General features: G+C 39.1%; 1 protein-coding gene and 1 long non-coding RNA gene across 3 annotated transcripts in view; both read right to left on the bottom strand.

Moving 5' to 3' along the window:
* Positions 1-279: 279 nt before the first annotated feature.
* On the bottom strand, positions 280-9,258 carry LOC146498364 (uncharacterized). Of its 2 annotated transcripts, XM_085142186.1 has the most exons (5): positions 9,007-9,258; positions 8,095-8,148; positions 1,835-1,990; positions 1,495-1,590; positions 280-1,244 (listed from the first exon to the last, which is right to left on the bottom strand). In XM_085142186.1, exons 3-5 carry the CDS (start codon positions 1,937-1,939, stop codon positions 927-929), a joined length of 519 nt encoding a protein of 172 aa, XP_084998312.1. In that variant the 5' UTR covers positions 1,940-1,990; positions 8,095-8,148; positions 9,007-9,258; the 3' UTR covers positions 280-926. The 2 variants fall into 2 exon arrangements, with proteins under 2 accessions (XP_084998312.1, XP_084998311.1); XM_085142185.1 differs by lacking the exons at positions 8,095-8,148; positions 9,007-9,258 and having other exon boundaries at positions 1,835-3,108.
* LOC146498363 (uncharacterized) overlaps positions 4,304-16,480 on the bottom strand; it is a 28,626-nt gene continuing 16,449 nt past the window's right edge. Inside the window, exon 6 of the long non-coding RNA XR_014870980.1 lies at positions 4,304-4,966. This is a non-coding gene — a long non-coding RNA (uncharacterized LOC146498363). The remainder of the gene's footprint in view (positions 4,967-16,480) is intronic.

Below are 16,480 nucleotides of genomic sequence, written 5' to 3'. Positions count from 1 at the left end.
AAATTCTTTACAAATCCTACCATGTGAATTCATGGATTTTTTTTTTTCACATTCTGTCTCTCACAGTTGAAGTGTACCTCTGGTGCAAATTACTGACCTCTGTCATCATTTTAAGTGGGGGAACTTGCACAATCGGTGGCTGACTAAATACTTTTTTGCCCCACTGTATATATATATATATATATATATATATATACACCCACAGGAAAAAAGAACCACGTCAGTTCAACATTGTTCACAATGATTTATTTTAAACAGCTTTTTTGTGAATCACACATTTAGCAAATTCCTTCTCTGAACACAGTGAGCTGAAATCTGTTCTACATTCAGTGGATAAAACTTGGATAAAATTTCAGTCACAACAGCCTTATATAATAAAATTACATCCAAATTGGCATGCTTGATAAAACTCTGTAAAACTGGCATATTGATGCTAACAACAAGAAAAATGTACCTGCCATACAAAGAATAAAAGTGGCTCAAGTGAACACAGTGCTTTACCTTTTCAGAAAAGGTCAAATGACAAAAATAAAATTAAGATCCCAAAAAAATATAAATCCTGAAAAAAACAAAAAAACATTTGCACTGTGACATAGTTTTTGAACATCTTATTTTGATTCCAAAAAACTGGGAAGATTATAACTAAAGAGTGACCAAAAAACATCCATAATTTAAATAAAAAGGTTTCAAAAAGGATTGCGCTAAAAAAAAAAAAAAAAAAAAAAAAAAAAACATACAGAAGATACTCTCCCATTTACACCTTAATGTGAATCTGGAAAGTTAATACAAAAACACAGTTTATGGTACAAACATTATTTATGAACAGGAATGTCAACACAATGTAATGCCGCAACTGAACCTTTTGATGAGCATTACATGTCACTTAACAAGTCTAACACTTTAAGAACAGCCCTGTGAAATTTTGTCTACAATGAACAGAGGTCATTTTTCAGTCTTTGAACCTTGACAGAAAGGTTTCCTGGATCCAGCTCCATGAGCACTTTTTGAAATGCTTCAAATGTGCATTTGAAATTCTTGGGGTATTTCAGATCCAGAGCATAGCACAGTCCCAAAAGATAGCAACAGGCTTTGCTCAGATTCCCAAGTTTGCCCAGAACAGTAACGCCTTCAATAACAATACCCACATCAGTAGGTTCGCCTGACCTGTCTTGATTCTGCAGCAGGTAAATCTTCATCACCTCCTCAGCCAAAGCCTCTTCAACAAAGACAGCATCAGCACCGTCCTTTAAAAAGAGAAACAACTGTTTTAAGCTCACATATTTCCAAACATTGAAACAAAAAGTTTCATTTGTATGACATCACCGGTACTCATAATATGTGGACACTGTGCTCCAAAATCTTTGAGCAAATGCTATTCTTTTGTATGCTTTGAAGTGTTTTTTTTTTCTTTAGAACAGTATCTTAAAACTTTTCTATGATCTCACAAGCTAAAATAAACTACTAATATTCCTAAAACAGATTTATTGCACCAACCTCAAAGGTTTTGATTAAGGCACTTGGATCCTCTCCCAGATGGTCAATGAGACATCTGATGATGACTTCTCGTTTTTTCTCGATGGAATTTCCACTCTGTAAAACAGGAAGTCTCAACTGAGGCAAAATTTGCACATTTAAAACATGACTTACCATTTCTAGCTTAAACATAACTATTTGTTTTCTGTTGTTGACCTGTTTTCACACCCACCATCAAGGTAAGAACACCTGTGGAGCTAAAATATTGAACAGAAACCTAAGAAAAGCCGTTTTTAGTGGAAGGGCCTCTTCAATGCTGTGTTGGAATGTTTTTGTGGTTAGAAAATGCAATCTTCCTTACCTGAAGCAGAAGGTTTAACTGTGCCCTGTGGCGTTGTCCAGCAGCACCTTTCTTGGCTTGAAACAAGGACAGGAGTTTGGATGAATACAAGTCCAACGATGACATGAACTTTGGTTCAAGGTTCAGGGTCGTGATCCTATGAAACTCTGCACTGACCTGGATGGGAGAGGACAAAAAACCAAGGACAAAAAATCTGAAGGCCAAAATTCTGATTCAATCAAAAAAAAATCTTTAAGTGGAACTACCATTTTTTGCAACCTGGACCTTATTTTCTAACATGCAAAAGATTAATTTACTCATCCAGACATAAATCCATATAAGTGGAGTTGTTCAGTATGCAGACTAAAGCCTTAACATAAAGTATTATCTTCCACTAAGCTTCTAAATTTTATGTTATGAATTGCTTGCACTATTTCCCTGTGAGATTGTATAATCTTGGAGGGAAGAGGCGAAGCCAGGTTGCCCTCTGAACCATCGTCTGCCAGGCAGCGATGCGAGAGGAACACACCGCTGAAGTGGCGCACATATTCAGAATCGCGTCAGCGGCTTTACAGAGAAAGCCTTTCAGCTCCTCTGGCAGCTTTGCTTCCTCCACCTTCCTGGAGATGACAAACGCTAGCAAGGCAGTGTTGTTAGTCACTGCAGCTGACTGAACAGTGCATTGATGTGCGCGATCAGTGAACCTTGCTATCAGCTGGTCAAGTTTGGCGGGATGGGCCGGTCGCTGTCCAACGACCTTGGTCATTTTGGTGCCGAAAACTGAAGCGAGGCTCGGCTCTAGAGGGGGAACAGGCGGAAAACTCCGGTCTGTGAAGCCCTCTGTGAAGCCCTAGGTAGAGACCAGCGCTCTAATCTTCGCTGGCTCTGCTGCAGCCTCAGAGAGGTAGGTCATCACTGCCGGGAACTGAGGCCAGATGGGATCTGGGCAACGAGAGTGAGCGGAGCCATACCTTCCCGCCAGATCATCCAATGGGGGTGGAGCAGGCTGAGGGACGGGAAGTCCCTTCTCACCAGCTGCCTCCTGGATGATGCCAGGCACATCCAGGAGCAGCGCACCAACAACTGGGAGCGGCGTCCTCGCCGACATGTGAAGGCCAGGGGTGGATGAGCGTCCGCTCATCCGCCTCCCTTCTGTCGCCAGGCTGCCCAGCTGGGAGGCAGTGGAGCTGTCACCACTGCCGTTTTCCTCACGGTGGGTGGAATCATCCAATTCCGGCCCACCATCGAAGAACTCGATGGCTTCTTCCAGCGAGTACCTCTCTCTTAGCGGGAACGCCTCCTCAACATTAGCCTTGAAAAAGGCTGACCTCCGCTGCTTTTCCTCTGGCGGGAGGAGCTAACAGGAGCGGCAATAGGATTAAGGTGTGAGGGCAAGGTCTGCATGGTGAGGACCGAGGTAGCCCACGCAGACGGCATGTCGGTCATACGACATGATGTAGCCCGTCTGGCAGGATGGACACAGACGGATGGTCTCGCTGGACATCTTCTGGCTGGCTGAAGAAAAACAGTAGAGCCGATTTCCTGGTCTCACCGTAACTTATACTAGACCAGGGTGAGGCCCACACAGCAGGTGGGCGTGGATTAAAATACTTCAGTGCTGCGCGCACAAGGGGAATACCCACTTAAAGGGCTGCGCCTATACTCATAGAATCTGGGGTTACAATACGTAACCAACGTTTCATAAAAATATTAAATTACTCTTCACTCTTTACTCTTCAGTAAAATCTAGTCTGTCGTTATGTGCTCCAGAGTTAGATAAGTGAGACAAAGGCACTTTGCAATCAGCCCAGTCATTCTTCAGTCAGGTTACATTAGCTTAGCCTAAAACAAGTTAAGTGAACGGAAATTACTAGCATTTATTGTTCCCTAGGCTTGGGAATGGTTTCGATTAGAACCATTCTGGTTTTGATTCAGATTCCTCATTTTGATTCAAATTCCTAATGATTCTAGAGTCTTATGACAAATTAAAGCAACCTGGCTGCTGCAAGATCATCAAAATCACTAGGATGGTAGCAACATGTTTTTCCTCACTTATCTTATGATGGGGGATCTAACAGACCAAATTTTATTTACAAGTGGATATCCCTTTAAATGTTCACTTACTTGGGAGACGTCAAACAACGCCGGCCATCTGTCCTTGATGTCGCTGACACTCAGCTGTTGGCTGATAATATCATGTCTTCTATGTGCAAAGGTTTTGCACATTAAATCCTTGATGGCTGTGCTGTTTTTCTTCTTACACTCATCAATCAGTTGTTGTCGCTCCAGCTCTTGCTGTTCTTTACCATCTTGTCCTGGATAGTGTGGCAGAAACAGCACTTCTCCTTTCCGCGCCTTCTTTATGTTCTTCGCTGGAGCCTTGTCATCAGGGTGCTTGTTCTTCAGTGAGTTGCAAGTAACCTCTGGAACTCCAAGACTTCGTAACTTTGACCTGTAATTTCCCATCTTGTATTTAAGACTATACATCCATCCCATCCAGCCATTACGACTGCCTGGCTCTGTCAGACATGGGTGCTTTTTGACCAGAGCCTCTGCCACTTCTCCAATCTGAAGGCCAGTAGGGTAGGCTGTGTAGCTGTACATATAATCAGCTAATTTTTCCATTATATCTGACTTGACTGAAGTATTGTTCAGCACAGTGCCATTTTGAACAAAGACTTCATTGGCATTTTTCAGTACAGTCTCTGTTGCCACAGAGAAAAGTGGAATGACAATTTCATCTGGCCATGTAGTCTTCAGAGGACTTTGAAGAGGGGAGAGTATGACAGTGTTGTCTGAAGACAGAGATGATCCATCTGTTTGGTCCTCTGTGGTTTTATAGGTTGAAGAGCTTGAACTTTCATTCAGTGAACTTACATCTGAGGGATTTTCACACTGAGGAATCAATGTAAGCACTACTGATGGAATGACCACAGCTTTGACTGTACCCCTATCTTTGATTTGGTTGGGAGAATGAAGTGTAAAGAAATCTCCAAACGAGTCATCATAATAGTGCAATGCGAAATCCTCAACTAGCCCAAATGTCTCTCTCACTGTCTCATGCAACTCCTCAACAGTCCTGGGTATTCCTGAAGAGAGCACAAGCTTCTCACTCTGTTGTCCAAAAATTACTTTCAAGGCAACGGAGTCCATCTGCAGAATAAAAACCACAAGAAAAAAGAAAAAGAAAGGGGGTATCTGAGTCTTTCCCCTTACACTAACAAACAATGTGACGTTTTATTGACACCATTTGCTTGCCTTCAACACGATATGGTGTTAAGGGGTAAGTGTCACCAAGTACTCTGGGATGTATTAAGGTCATTTTCCCAGAAGGATCCAGAATAAATGCCCTAAAATGTTCATCATACCAGCTGTTGAGTAACTTCACAATGAAAAGAAATTCATTGCTTAAGACAACAATCTGTAAAATCTCCACAAAGTCAGGTAAGCCACAAGTAGATCCATGAGGCAAAACCATTCCTGAGGCATATTTAGTTTCATGATGAGTCAGAGAGTTGGTCAAATTCACATAGGCTTGTGTTGGATAAAGTTCCTTGAGACACTGCTGTATTTCTACATCAAGCAGTTTCAATGGAAGAGATGATACTTTAGTGACACACACTGATGGCTTCAATGCATTACCATCTGAATAGTATGCCATCATCATCTGGTGCTTTGAGGCAAGTGACAATAGTACATTTCTGAAGCTGTTTGTGTGTTTAACAACCTTCTTAAAGAAACTATGTTTATCTTCAAAGCGCATAGTCCAGAGGCATACTAATGGACCAAATCCTCTGATCAAGTCAGGATAATGCTCCAAAAAATGGTGTTTTGGAGTTAGTTTTTGCTCTGGGAAAACCTCCAATAGCCTGTTGCGATGTTCAGATATAAGTGTGTCCAAGTAGCAAATACTTTCCTCTCTGTGAATAGGGGACACAACAAGTTCAGTTATATCTTTTAGAGTCATAAGAACTTGCCATGCTTCATCATTTTTGGGAATCTTTTCCCCAATAATAAAAGGTAATAGTCTCAATAACGTAGAATTTTCATGTGCGTTGCTTTGGCGAGTGGAAAAATTTAGGGGGATGATTTGGGGGCGATCTGTTTTATCGGTCCATTTGTAAGGAAATTCTGCTATGAAGTTATTGAGTTCAGTTAAGGAAAAGTAACGTTTACGGATAAACACATGAAGGCATAATGCTAATTCTATTTTATGCCTTCAAGAAGGTCGTGCAAAAGATCTGGAGGATACCCTGTGACAAAATGGAAATATTTTAATTTCCCTGTTAATGGACAACCTTTCTTCACACCACAAAAATGAACCGAGGAGGAATTTTCCTTTATGGTTTGGACATGTAGATCATAGTTCTCTTTTGTTCTTGGTGGAAAAGCTCCTGAACGAACTTCTTTTTGCTGAAAGTCTGAATGGTCTCCAAGGCAAAATCTACAGATGTAATGTCCAGAAAAGCTTTCCACGAGTCCACTAAGAGAATGAGCGCCAAGATTGTCAGCACAAACACAAACAGTGCCCCTGATATATCTACCAAGCTGTGAACAAAAAATCCCGTCTCTCTCTAATGTTATGAGATCCTTTAAAAGTGGCTCGAGAACAGTTTCATAGCTAAAAGTTTTAACATCACTTGCCTTACACAGGAGAGCCAATTGAATTGATGTTAGCTGTGATCTCAGTTCAGTTGGTATATCAGCAAGTACCCTGTACACAGCTGTGACTTTGTGTTTTTTTCTTGAAGTCCCAAGTGGATTACAAATTTCAAAGTCATCCACATAGAGAACAAGGGAAATACTTAAGTCCTCAAAAGCACAAAGTTGGTTTTGCTTGAAATATTGTCCATCGTGGAAAGAGGATAACTGTGAAGTGTTCAAATGTCTAGTTAATATACTGTTAACATCTTCTTTACTCAGTAACAGCTGCAAGGACTGAAGAATAGGCACATACTGAAAAGTGGAATTCTTTTCTGGATCCAAACAGTATTCTACTGGTTCAATAACACAGAAGTTTTCCTTGAAATATTTCTGTCTCTTATATCTTGAAGCAAAGGGACCATCAGGACTAAGGGCTGCACATAAAGGAATGAGCCAATTCACTGACAAAAGACTGATCAATATTACAGTTATTCTTAATAAGAATATCACTTATTGACTTTGGAATATACTGAAATGATAATGTGCAGATATAACTGAGCTGTTCCACCAAGTCATCCACACATTTACCAGAAACATTATAGATGCTTTCCAGTTTTAACAAGAGCACACCAGTATTTTTCAAAATTTCATTTGTTGTTTCCATTTCACAACCAAGTTCAATGGTGACATCCAAGTCCTCGTGATCTTCTAATTCCAGTGCTGGTAAGAAGATTTCATTAGATGTACTGACAGTTTGCTTTGAAATCAAGTTAGTTTTAAAGTGCTTCCATGAACAAAATCTGTGCTTTCGACTTCTGTGAGTCGCATAAGTCCCACAAATGTTTGTCTTAAACTCACAACCATCAAAAACACACTCTATGGTTTCATAGCTTTTCAAATGGGAATTTATATGTTGAAAATAGTCTTTTGTGTTTGGGTAAAAAGAGTCACAGATTTTACATCTAATAGTTGGAAGGACCTCACACTCTTCCGTTTCATGCGAACTGTGAGACCTAGACAAGTGTGAGCGTAAGGCACCCCATGTCTTAAAAGAGCAAGGACAATTCAAATGAAGACAGGGTATGGAATAGCCATGACCAAATGTACCATGTTTCACTCGATAATGTTTGAGTAGTGACACTTTTGATGACTCCTCATGTTTGCAGAGTTTACACTGCCATCTCATCACCTGTGACCTAAAAAATTGTGAGAAAATATGTCTCACAGTATGAAGATGACAGAATGGTGTATAACCATATTTACACAGTTTTTGTATGATTAACTGATTGAATAACCAATACTCACTACCAATTCAGGTGGAGGATACAACTTACAAATAAGTCAACATGGAACAAAGTACAATACCTAACCACATTGAAATAATCTGAATCACATCACCACGCTGTATAAATAAAAAGATAGTATGGTGACACTAGATGACAGACCATGAACTCATCAATATATTTACCGAACTGAAAAATTCTCAAAATTTAGATTTGGCATTTGTATGACTAAAATAACCCACCACAAAACCAGTATAAATATTTAGGTGGTATCACCATCCACTACTCAGCTTGTATAAAACAATATCATATCATTCCAAAATTTAACACATCAAGTCCTCTGAGTAAAATTACCTGCTTTACTTTGTAGTTGATGCAGATTTTTTTCTCCTGGTGGTGAAGATGGTGCTGAAAAAACACAAATCAAAACTTTATCATTACAAAACATGTCACAGAGTAATCTGCCATAACATCAATCTCTTATAAGAAATTTTAGCTTGGATTGAAATAAACATTTATTTATGTAAATTGGGAGTAACTATACTGGAAATGATGGTACTTTTGGCTTGACCCAAAGGACCAAAGCTTTTTTTTTTTCCATTATTTTCTCGGATCTGAAAGGAAGTAGGGCCCCGAGTCTAAATTTACTTAAGGCCCCATAGTACTTTGGACCGGCCCTGGATGAGGTAATCTGCTGACCCGGGCGGTCCTCTCAGCGTTCTCTCAAAAACTGGCCCTGTTCGGGACAAAGCTGAAAGCAGCGTCTTATATGCTCTGAAAGACCCCACATAGAACAAGAAAGCTAAGCAGCATGGTTGCTGCTATGAACTGTTCCGCGGGCAGGTCTTCTTAGTTACCAAAGTCATTGATGACGTCTGTTCATCTCCTCCTGAACAACCTGACAGAGTGAGTCAGGCCGCGTGACTACCGCAGCTCCCGCACCGCGACTCAACAGGGCCATTTTCTAGAAATGTCTGAGCACACCTGCTTTCACGTGGTTCCTAAAATGCCCCCGATTAAACGGTCAGGTCGCTGGTACCGGGACATTCCGGTCAAATTACCCGGAACGCAGATAGCGACTCAGAACGTAAAAGGATAAAAGGGCGCGGTTTCCCGCCGCCTTGACTGGAAGACGGGTTGAAAACTTAAATTAACGTGCACAAACACGCTGCGAAAAGTGAGCCATCATGACAAACGCTTTCTTCGGAACATGTTATAAAAGAACAGTGTGGATAAAGACAGCTAATGTAAGAATTGGTCACTTACCTGAAAACGTTACCAAGTCTGCAGTGGATGTGTGTCTGTCTCGTTCAACGTGCAGAAAATCTCCCATGAGGCCATGCTCCTCGCGCGCGGTACATGCCAAAGGTCATTAGTCTTACTCAAAGTTTTAAGTTAGTATTGGGGGACAAAATTATATTGATTTTGAACCATTAATAATTAAAGTTAAAGACAATGATAAGTATGAATACCAGTGTCTCAGTTATTTTGAGTACTTTCTATGAGTTATATTGAGTAGATTTAAATAATGCACCCTGTGTTTCAAATACAGAATTTTATTCTTTTAAATAAACTTGAACAAAAGAGCTCAGTTCAATTCAAAAACTGGTGTTGAAAATTTAAGCATTCTTTTCAGTATTTTCAACTCAAGATAACACTTTTGTGATTTTCACAGATTTAATCAAGGTCATCTAACTTAGAATTATAATGATATTTACTAAGCCCCTGAATAATTTTTTAGGGTGTAAGAAACGCACTGGCTTGACGAAATCAAGCGTTTTTGTACAACTTCATATAAATAGCTGTAACTTTTGATAGAAGACTCAGACACACATGTTTATGGCTTTATCTCATAGAAGTCTATATCCCTGTGATGGGCACACAGGCTTTGCAGCTGTTTGAGCTAAGATTTTTCAAGTTATTCACATAATGAAAACCTATACTTTCTTTCGGGCGAGCTCCCCATTCAAATGCATGTAATCGTAAGAAACGCACTGGCTTGACGAAATAAAGCGTTTTTGTACAACTCATATAAATAGCTGTAACTTTTGATAGAAGACTCAGACACACATAAATATGGCTTTATCGTATCAGATTCAATATCTCCGTGCTGGGCACACAGGTTTTGCAGCTGTTTGAGCTAAGATTTTCAAGTTATTCACATAATGAAAACCTATACTTTGTTCGGGCGAGCTCCCCATTCAAATGTATGTAATCATAAGAAACGCACTGGCTTGACGAAATAAAGCGTTTTTGTACAACTTCATATAAATAGCTGTAAATTTTGATAGAAGAATAACACACACATATTTATGGCTTTATCTTATCAGATTCAATATCCCCGTGCTGGGCAAACAGGATTTGCAGGTGTTTGAGCTAAGATTTTTCAAGTTATTCACATAATGAAAACCTATACTTTGTTTCGGGCGAGCTCCCCATTCAAATGCATGTAATCGTAAGAAACGCACTGGCTTGACGAAATAAAGCGTTTTTGTACAACTTCATATAAATAGCTGTAACTTTTGATAGAAGACTCAGACACACATATTTATGGCTTTATCTCATAGAAGTCTATATCCCTGTGATGGGCACACAGGTTTTGCAGCTGTTTGAGCTAAGATTTGTCAAGTTATTCACATAATGAAAACCTATACTTTGTTTCGGGCGAGCTCCCCATTCAAATGCATGTAATCGTAAGAAACGCACTGGCTTGACGAAATAAAGCGTTTTTGTACAACTTCATATAAATAGCTGTAACTTTTGATAGAAGAATAACACACACATATTTATGACTTTATCTTATCAGATTCAATATCCCCGTGCTGGGCACACAGGTTTTGCAGGTGTTTGAGCTAAGATTTTCAAGTTATTCACATAATAAAAACCTATACTTTGTTTCGGGCGAGCTCCCCATTCAAATGCATGTAATCGTAAGAAACGCACTGGCTTGACGAAATAAAGCGTTTTTGTACAACTTCATATAAATAGCTGTAACTTTTGATAGAAGACTCAGACAAACATATTTATGGCTTTATCTCATAGAAGTCTATATCCCTGTGCTGGGCACACAGGTTTTGCAGCTGTTTGAGCTAAGATTGTCAAGTTATTCACATAATGAAAACCTATACTTTGTTTCGGGCGAGCTCCCCATTCAAATGCATGTAATCGTAAGAAACGCACTGGCTTGACGAAATAAAGCGTTTTTGTACAACTTCATATAAATAGCTGTAACTTTTGATAGCAGACTCAGGCACACATAAATATGGCTTTATCTTATCAGATTCAATATCCCCGTGCTGGGCACACAGGATTTGCAGGTGTTTGAGCCAAGATTTTTCAAGTTATTCACATAATGAAAACCTATACTTTGTTTCGGGCGAGCTCCCCATTCAAATGCATGTAATCGTAAGAAACGCACTGGCTTGACGAAATAAAGCGTTTTTGTACAACTTCATATAAATAGCTGTAACTTTTGATAGAAGACTCAGGCACACATAAATATGGCTTTATCTTATCAGATTCAATATCCCCGTGCTGGGCACACAGGTTTTGCAGGTGTTTGAGCTAAGATTTTCAAGTTATTCACATAATGAAAACCTATACTTTGTTTCGGGCGAGCTCCCCATTCAAATGCATGTAATCGTAAGAAATGCACTGGCTTGACGAAATAAAGCGTTTTTGTACAACTTCAAATAAATAGCTGTAACTTTTGATAGAAGACTCAGACAAACATATTTATGGCTTTATCTCATAGAAGTCTATATCCCTGTGCTGGGCACACAGGTTTTGCAGCTGTTTGAGCTAAGATTTTCAAGTTATTCACATAATGAAAACCTATACTTTGTTTCGGGCGAGCTCCCCATTCAAATGCATGTAATCGTAAGAAACGCACTAGCTTGACGAAATAAAGCGTTTTTGTACAACTTCATATAAAAAGCTGTAACTTTTGATAGAAGACTCAGACACACAAATTTATGGCTTTATCTTTTAGAATTCAATATCCCCGTAGTGGGCACACAGGTTTTGCAGCTGTTTGAGCTAAGATTTTCAAGTTATTCACATAATGAAAACCTATACTTTGTTTCGGGCGAGCTCCCCATTCAAATGCATGTAATCGTAAGAAACGCACTGGCTTGACGGAATAAAGCGTTTTTGTACAACTTCATATAAATAGCTGTAACTTTTGATAGAAGACTCAGACACACATAAATATGGCTTTATCTTATCAGATTCAATATCCCCGTGCTGGGCACACAGGTTTTGCAGGTGTTTGAGCTAAGATTTTCAAGTTATTCACATAATGAAAACCTATACTTTGTTTCGGGCGAGCTCCCCATTCAAATGCATGTAATCGTAAGAAACGCACTGGCTTGACGAAATAAAGCGTTTTTGTACAACTTCATATAAATAGCTGTAACTTTTGATAGACGACTCAGACACACATAAATATGGCTTTATCTTATCAGATTCAATATCCCCGTGCTGGGCACACAGGATTTGCAGGTGTTTGAGCTAAGATTTTTCAAGTTATTCACATAATGAAAACCTATACTTTGTTTCGGGCGAGCTCCCCATTCAAATGCATGTAATCGTAAGAAACGCACTGGCTTGACGAAATAAAGCGTTTTTGTACAACTTCATATAAATAGCTGTAACTTTTGATAGACGACTCAGACACACATAAATATGGCTTTATCTCATCAGATTCAATATCCCCGTGCTGGGCACACAGGATTTGCAGGTGTTTGAGCCAAGATTTTTCAAGTTATTCACATAATGAAAACCTATACTTTGTTTCGGGCGAGCTCCCCATTCAAATGCATGTAATCGTAAGAAACGCACTGGCTTGACGAAATAAAGCGTTTTTGTACAACTTCATATAAATAGCTGTAACTTTTGATAGAAGACTCAGACACACATATTTATGGCTTTATCTCATAGAAGTCTACATCCCTGTGCTGGACACACAGGTTTTGCAGCTGTTTGAGCTAAGATTTTCAAGTTATTCACATAATGAAAACCTATACTTTGTTTCGGGCGAGCTCCCCATTCAAATGCATGTAATCGTAAGAAACGCACTGGCTTGACGGAATAAAGCGTTTTTGTACAACTTCATATAAATAGCTGTAACTTTTGATAGAAGACTCAGACACACATAAATATGGCTTTATCTTATCAGATTCAATATCCCCGTGCTGGGCACACAGGTTTTGCAGCTGTTTGAGCTAAGATTTTCAAGTTATTCACATAATGAAAACCTATACTTTGTTTCGGGCGAGCTCCCCATTCAAATGCATGTAATCGTAAGAAACGCACTGGCTTGACGAAATAAAGCGTTTTTGTACAACTTCATATAAATAGCTGTAACTTTTGATAGAAGACTCAGACAAACATATTTATGGCTTTATCTCATAGAAGTCTATATCCCTGTGCTGGGCACACAGGTTTTGCAGCTGTTTGAGCTAAGATTGTCAAGTTATTCACATAATGAAAACCTATACTTTGTTTCGGGCGAGCTCCCCATTCAAATGCATGTAATCGTAAGAAACGCACTGGCTTGACGAAATAAAGCGTTTTTGTACAACTTCATATAAATAGCTGTAACTTTTGATAGCAGACTCAGGCACACATAAATATGGCTTTATCTTATCAGATTCAATATCCCTGTGCTGGGCACACAGGTTTTGCAGCTGTTTGAGCTAAGATTTTTCAAGTTATTCACATAATGAAAACCTATACTTCGTTTCGGGCGAGCTCCCCATTCAAATGCATGTAATCGTAAGAAACGCACTGGCTTGACGAAATAAAGCGTTTTTGTACAACTTCATATAAATAGCTGTAATGTTTGATAGAAGACTCAGACACACATAAATATGGCTTTATCTCATAGAAGTCTATATCCCTGTGCTGGGCACACAGGTTTTGCAGCTGTTTGAGCTAAGATTTTTCAAGTTATTCACATAATGAAAACCTATACTTTGTTTCGGGCGAGCTCCCCATTCAAATGCATGTAATCGTAAGAAACGCACTGGCTTGACGAAATAAAGCGTTTTTGTACAACTTCATATAAATAGCTGTAACTTTTGATAGAAGACTCAGACACACATATTTATGGCTTTATCTCATAGAAGTCTATATCCCCCCTATATAATGGGGTGGCTGTAGCTCAGGTGGTAGAGCAGGTCATCTACTGATCGGAAGGTTGGTTGTTCGATTCCTGGCTTCCCCTAGTCTGCATGCTAAATATCCTTGGGCAAGATACTAACCCCAAATTGCTCTCCGATGCATCCATCGGAGTATGAATGTGTGTGAATGTTATCTAGAAAGCACCTAGAGAAATGTGCTTGTGCGAATGGGTGTGAATGGGTGAATGCACAAGTTGTGTAAAGCGCTTTGAGTGCTCAGAAGAGTAGAAAAGCGCTATATAAGAACCAGTCCAGTCCCATCCCTGTGCTGGGCACACAGGTTTTGCAGCTGTTTGAGCTAAGATTTTTCAAGTTATTCACATAATGAAAACCTATACTTTGTTTCGGGCGAGCTCCCCATTCAAATGCATGTAATCGTAAGAAATGCACTGGCTTGACGAAATAAAGCGTTTTTGTACAACTTCAAATAAATAGCTGTAACTTATGATACAAGACTCAGACAAACATATTTATGGCTTTATCTCATAGAAGTCTATATCCCTGTGCTGGGCACACAGGTTTTGCAGCTGTTTGAGCTAAGATTTTCAAGTTATTCACATAATGAAAACCTATACTTTGTTTCGGGCGAGCTCCCCATTCAAATGCATGTAATCGTAAGAAACGCACTGGCTTGACGAAATAAAGCGTTTTTGTACAACTTCATATAAATAGCTGTAACTTTTGATAGAAGACTCAGACACACATATTTATGGCTTTATCTCATAGAAGTCTATATCCCTGTGCTGGACACACAGGTTTTGCAGCTGTTTGAGCTAAGATTGTCAAGTTATTCACATAATGAAAACCTATACTTTGTTTCAGGCGAGCTCCCCATTCAAATGCATGTAATCGTAAGAAACTCACTGGCTTGACGAAATAAAGCATTTTTGTACATCTTCATATAAATAGCTGTAACTTTTGATAGAAGACTCAGACAAACATATTTATGGCGTTATCTCATAGAAGTCTATATCCCTGTGCTGGGCACACAGGTTTTGCAGCTGTTTGAGCTAAGATTTTCAAGTTATTCACATAATGAAAACCTATACTTTGTTTCGGGCGAGCTCCCCATTCAAATGCATGTAATCGTAAGAAACGCACTGGCTTGACGAAATAAAGCGTTTTTGTACAACTTCATATAAATAGCTGTAACTTTTGATAGAAGACTCAGACAAACATATTTATGGCTTTATCTCATCAGATTCAATATCCCCGTGCTGGGCATACAAGTTTTACAGCTGTTTGAGCTAAGATTTTCAAGTTATTAACATAATAAAAACCTATACTTTGTTTCGGGCGAGCTCCCCATTCAAATGCATGTAATCGTAAGAAACTCACTGGCTTGACGAAATAAAGCGTTTTTGTACATCTTCATATAAATAGCTGTAACTTTTGATAGAAGACTCAGACAAACATATTTATGGCTTTATCTCATCAGATTCAATATCCCCGTGCTGGGCATACAGGTTTTACAGCTGTTTGAGCTAATATTTTCAAGTTATTCACATAATAAAAACCTATACTTTGTTTCGGGCGAGCTCCCCATTCAAATGCATGTAATCGTAAGAAACTCACTGGCTTGACGAAATAAAGCGTTTTTGTACATCTTCATATAAATAGCTGTAACTTTTGATAGAGGACTCAGACAAACATATTTATGGCGTTATCTCATTGAAGTCTATATCCCTGTGCTGGGCACACAGGTTTTGCAGCTGTTTGAGCTAAGATTTTCAAGTTATTCACATAATGAAAACCTATACTTTGTTTCGGGCGAGCTCCCCATTCAAATGCATGTAATCGTAAGAAACGCACTGGCTTGACGAAATAAAGCGTTTTTGTACAACTTCATATAAATAGCTGTAACTTTTGATAGAAGACTCAGACAAACATATTTATGGCTTTATTTCATCAGATTCAATATCCCCGTGCTGGGCATACAGGTTTTGCAGCTGTTTGAGCTAAGATTTTCAAGTTATTCACATAATGAAAACCTAACTTTGTTTCGGGCGAGCTCCCCATTCAAATGCATGTAATCGTAAGAAACTCACTGGCTTGACGAAATAAAGCGTTTTTGTACAACTTCATATAAATAGCTGTAACTTTTGATAGAAGACTCAGACAAACATATTTATGGCTTTATCTCATAGAAGTCTATATCCCTTTGCTGGACACACAGGTTTTGCAGCTGTTTGAGCTAAGATTTTCAAGTTATTCACATAATGAAAACCTATACTTTGTTTCGGGCGAGCTCCCCATTCAAATGCATGTAATCGTAAGAAACGCACTGGCTTGACGAAATCAAGCGTTTTTGTACAACTTCATATAAATAGCTGTAACTTTTGATAGAAGACTCAGACAAACATATTTAAGGCTTTATCTCATCAGATTCAATATCCCCGTGCTGGGCATACAGGTTTTACAGCTGTTTGAGCTAAGATTTTCAAGTTATTAACATAATAAAAACCTATACTTTGTTTCGGGCGAGCTCCCCATTCAAATGCATGTAATCGTAAGAAACTCACTGGCTTGACGAAATAAAGCGTTTTTGTACATCT

This window comes from Neolamprologus multifasciatus, chromosome 18 (assembly GCF_963576455.1).
Source record: "Neolamprologus multifasciatus chromosome 18, fNeoMul1.2, whole genome shotgun sequence".
NCBI lineage: Eukaryota > Metazoa > Chordata > Actinopteri > Cichliformes > Cichlidae > Neolamprologus > Neolamprologus multifasciatus.
Note: the sequence above shows the minus strand (reverse complement) of the source record. Positions and strands in the feature narration are given on the sequence as shown.

Bases quoted from the DNA above. Each gene is read 5' to 3' on its own strand.
- LOC146498364 (XM_085142186.1), bottom strand. From the start codon at position 1,939: ATGTCATCGTTGGACTTGTATTCATCCAAACTCCTGTCCTTGTTTCAA. The intron at 1,591-1,834 runs GTAAGGAAGATT...CCTGTTTTACAG, and splicing joins AGTTAAACCTTCTGCTTCAG to AGTGGAAATTCCATCGAGAA. The intron at 1,245-1,494 runs GTTGGTGCAATA...CTCTTTTTAAAG, and splicing joins CCTTAATCAAAACCTTTGAG to GACGGTGCTGATGCTGTCTT.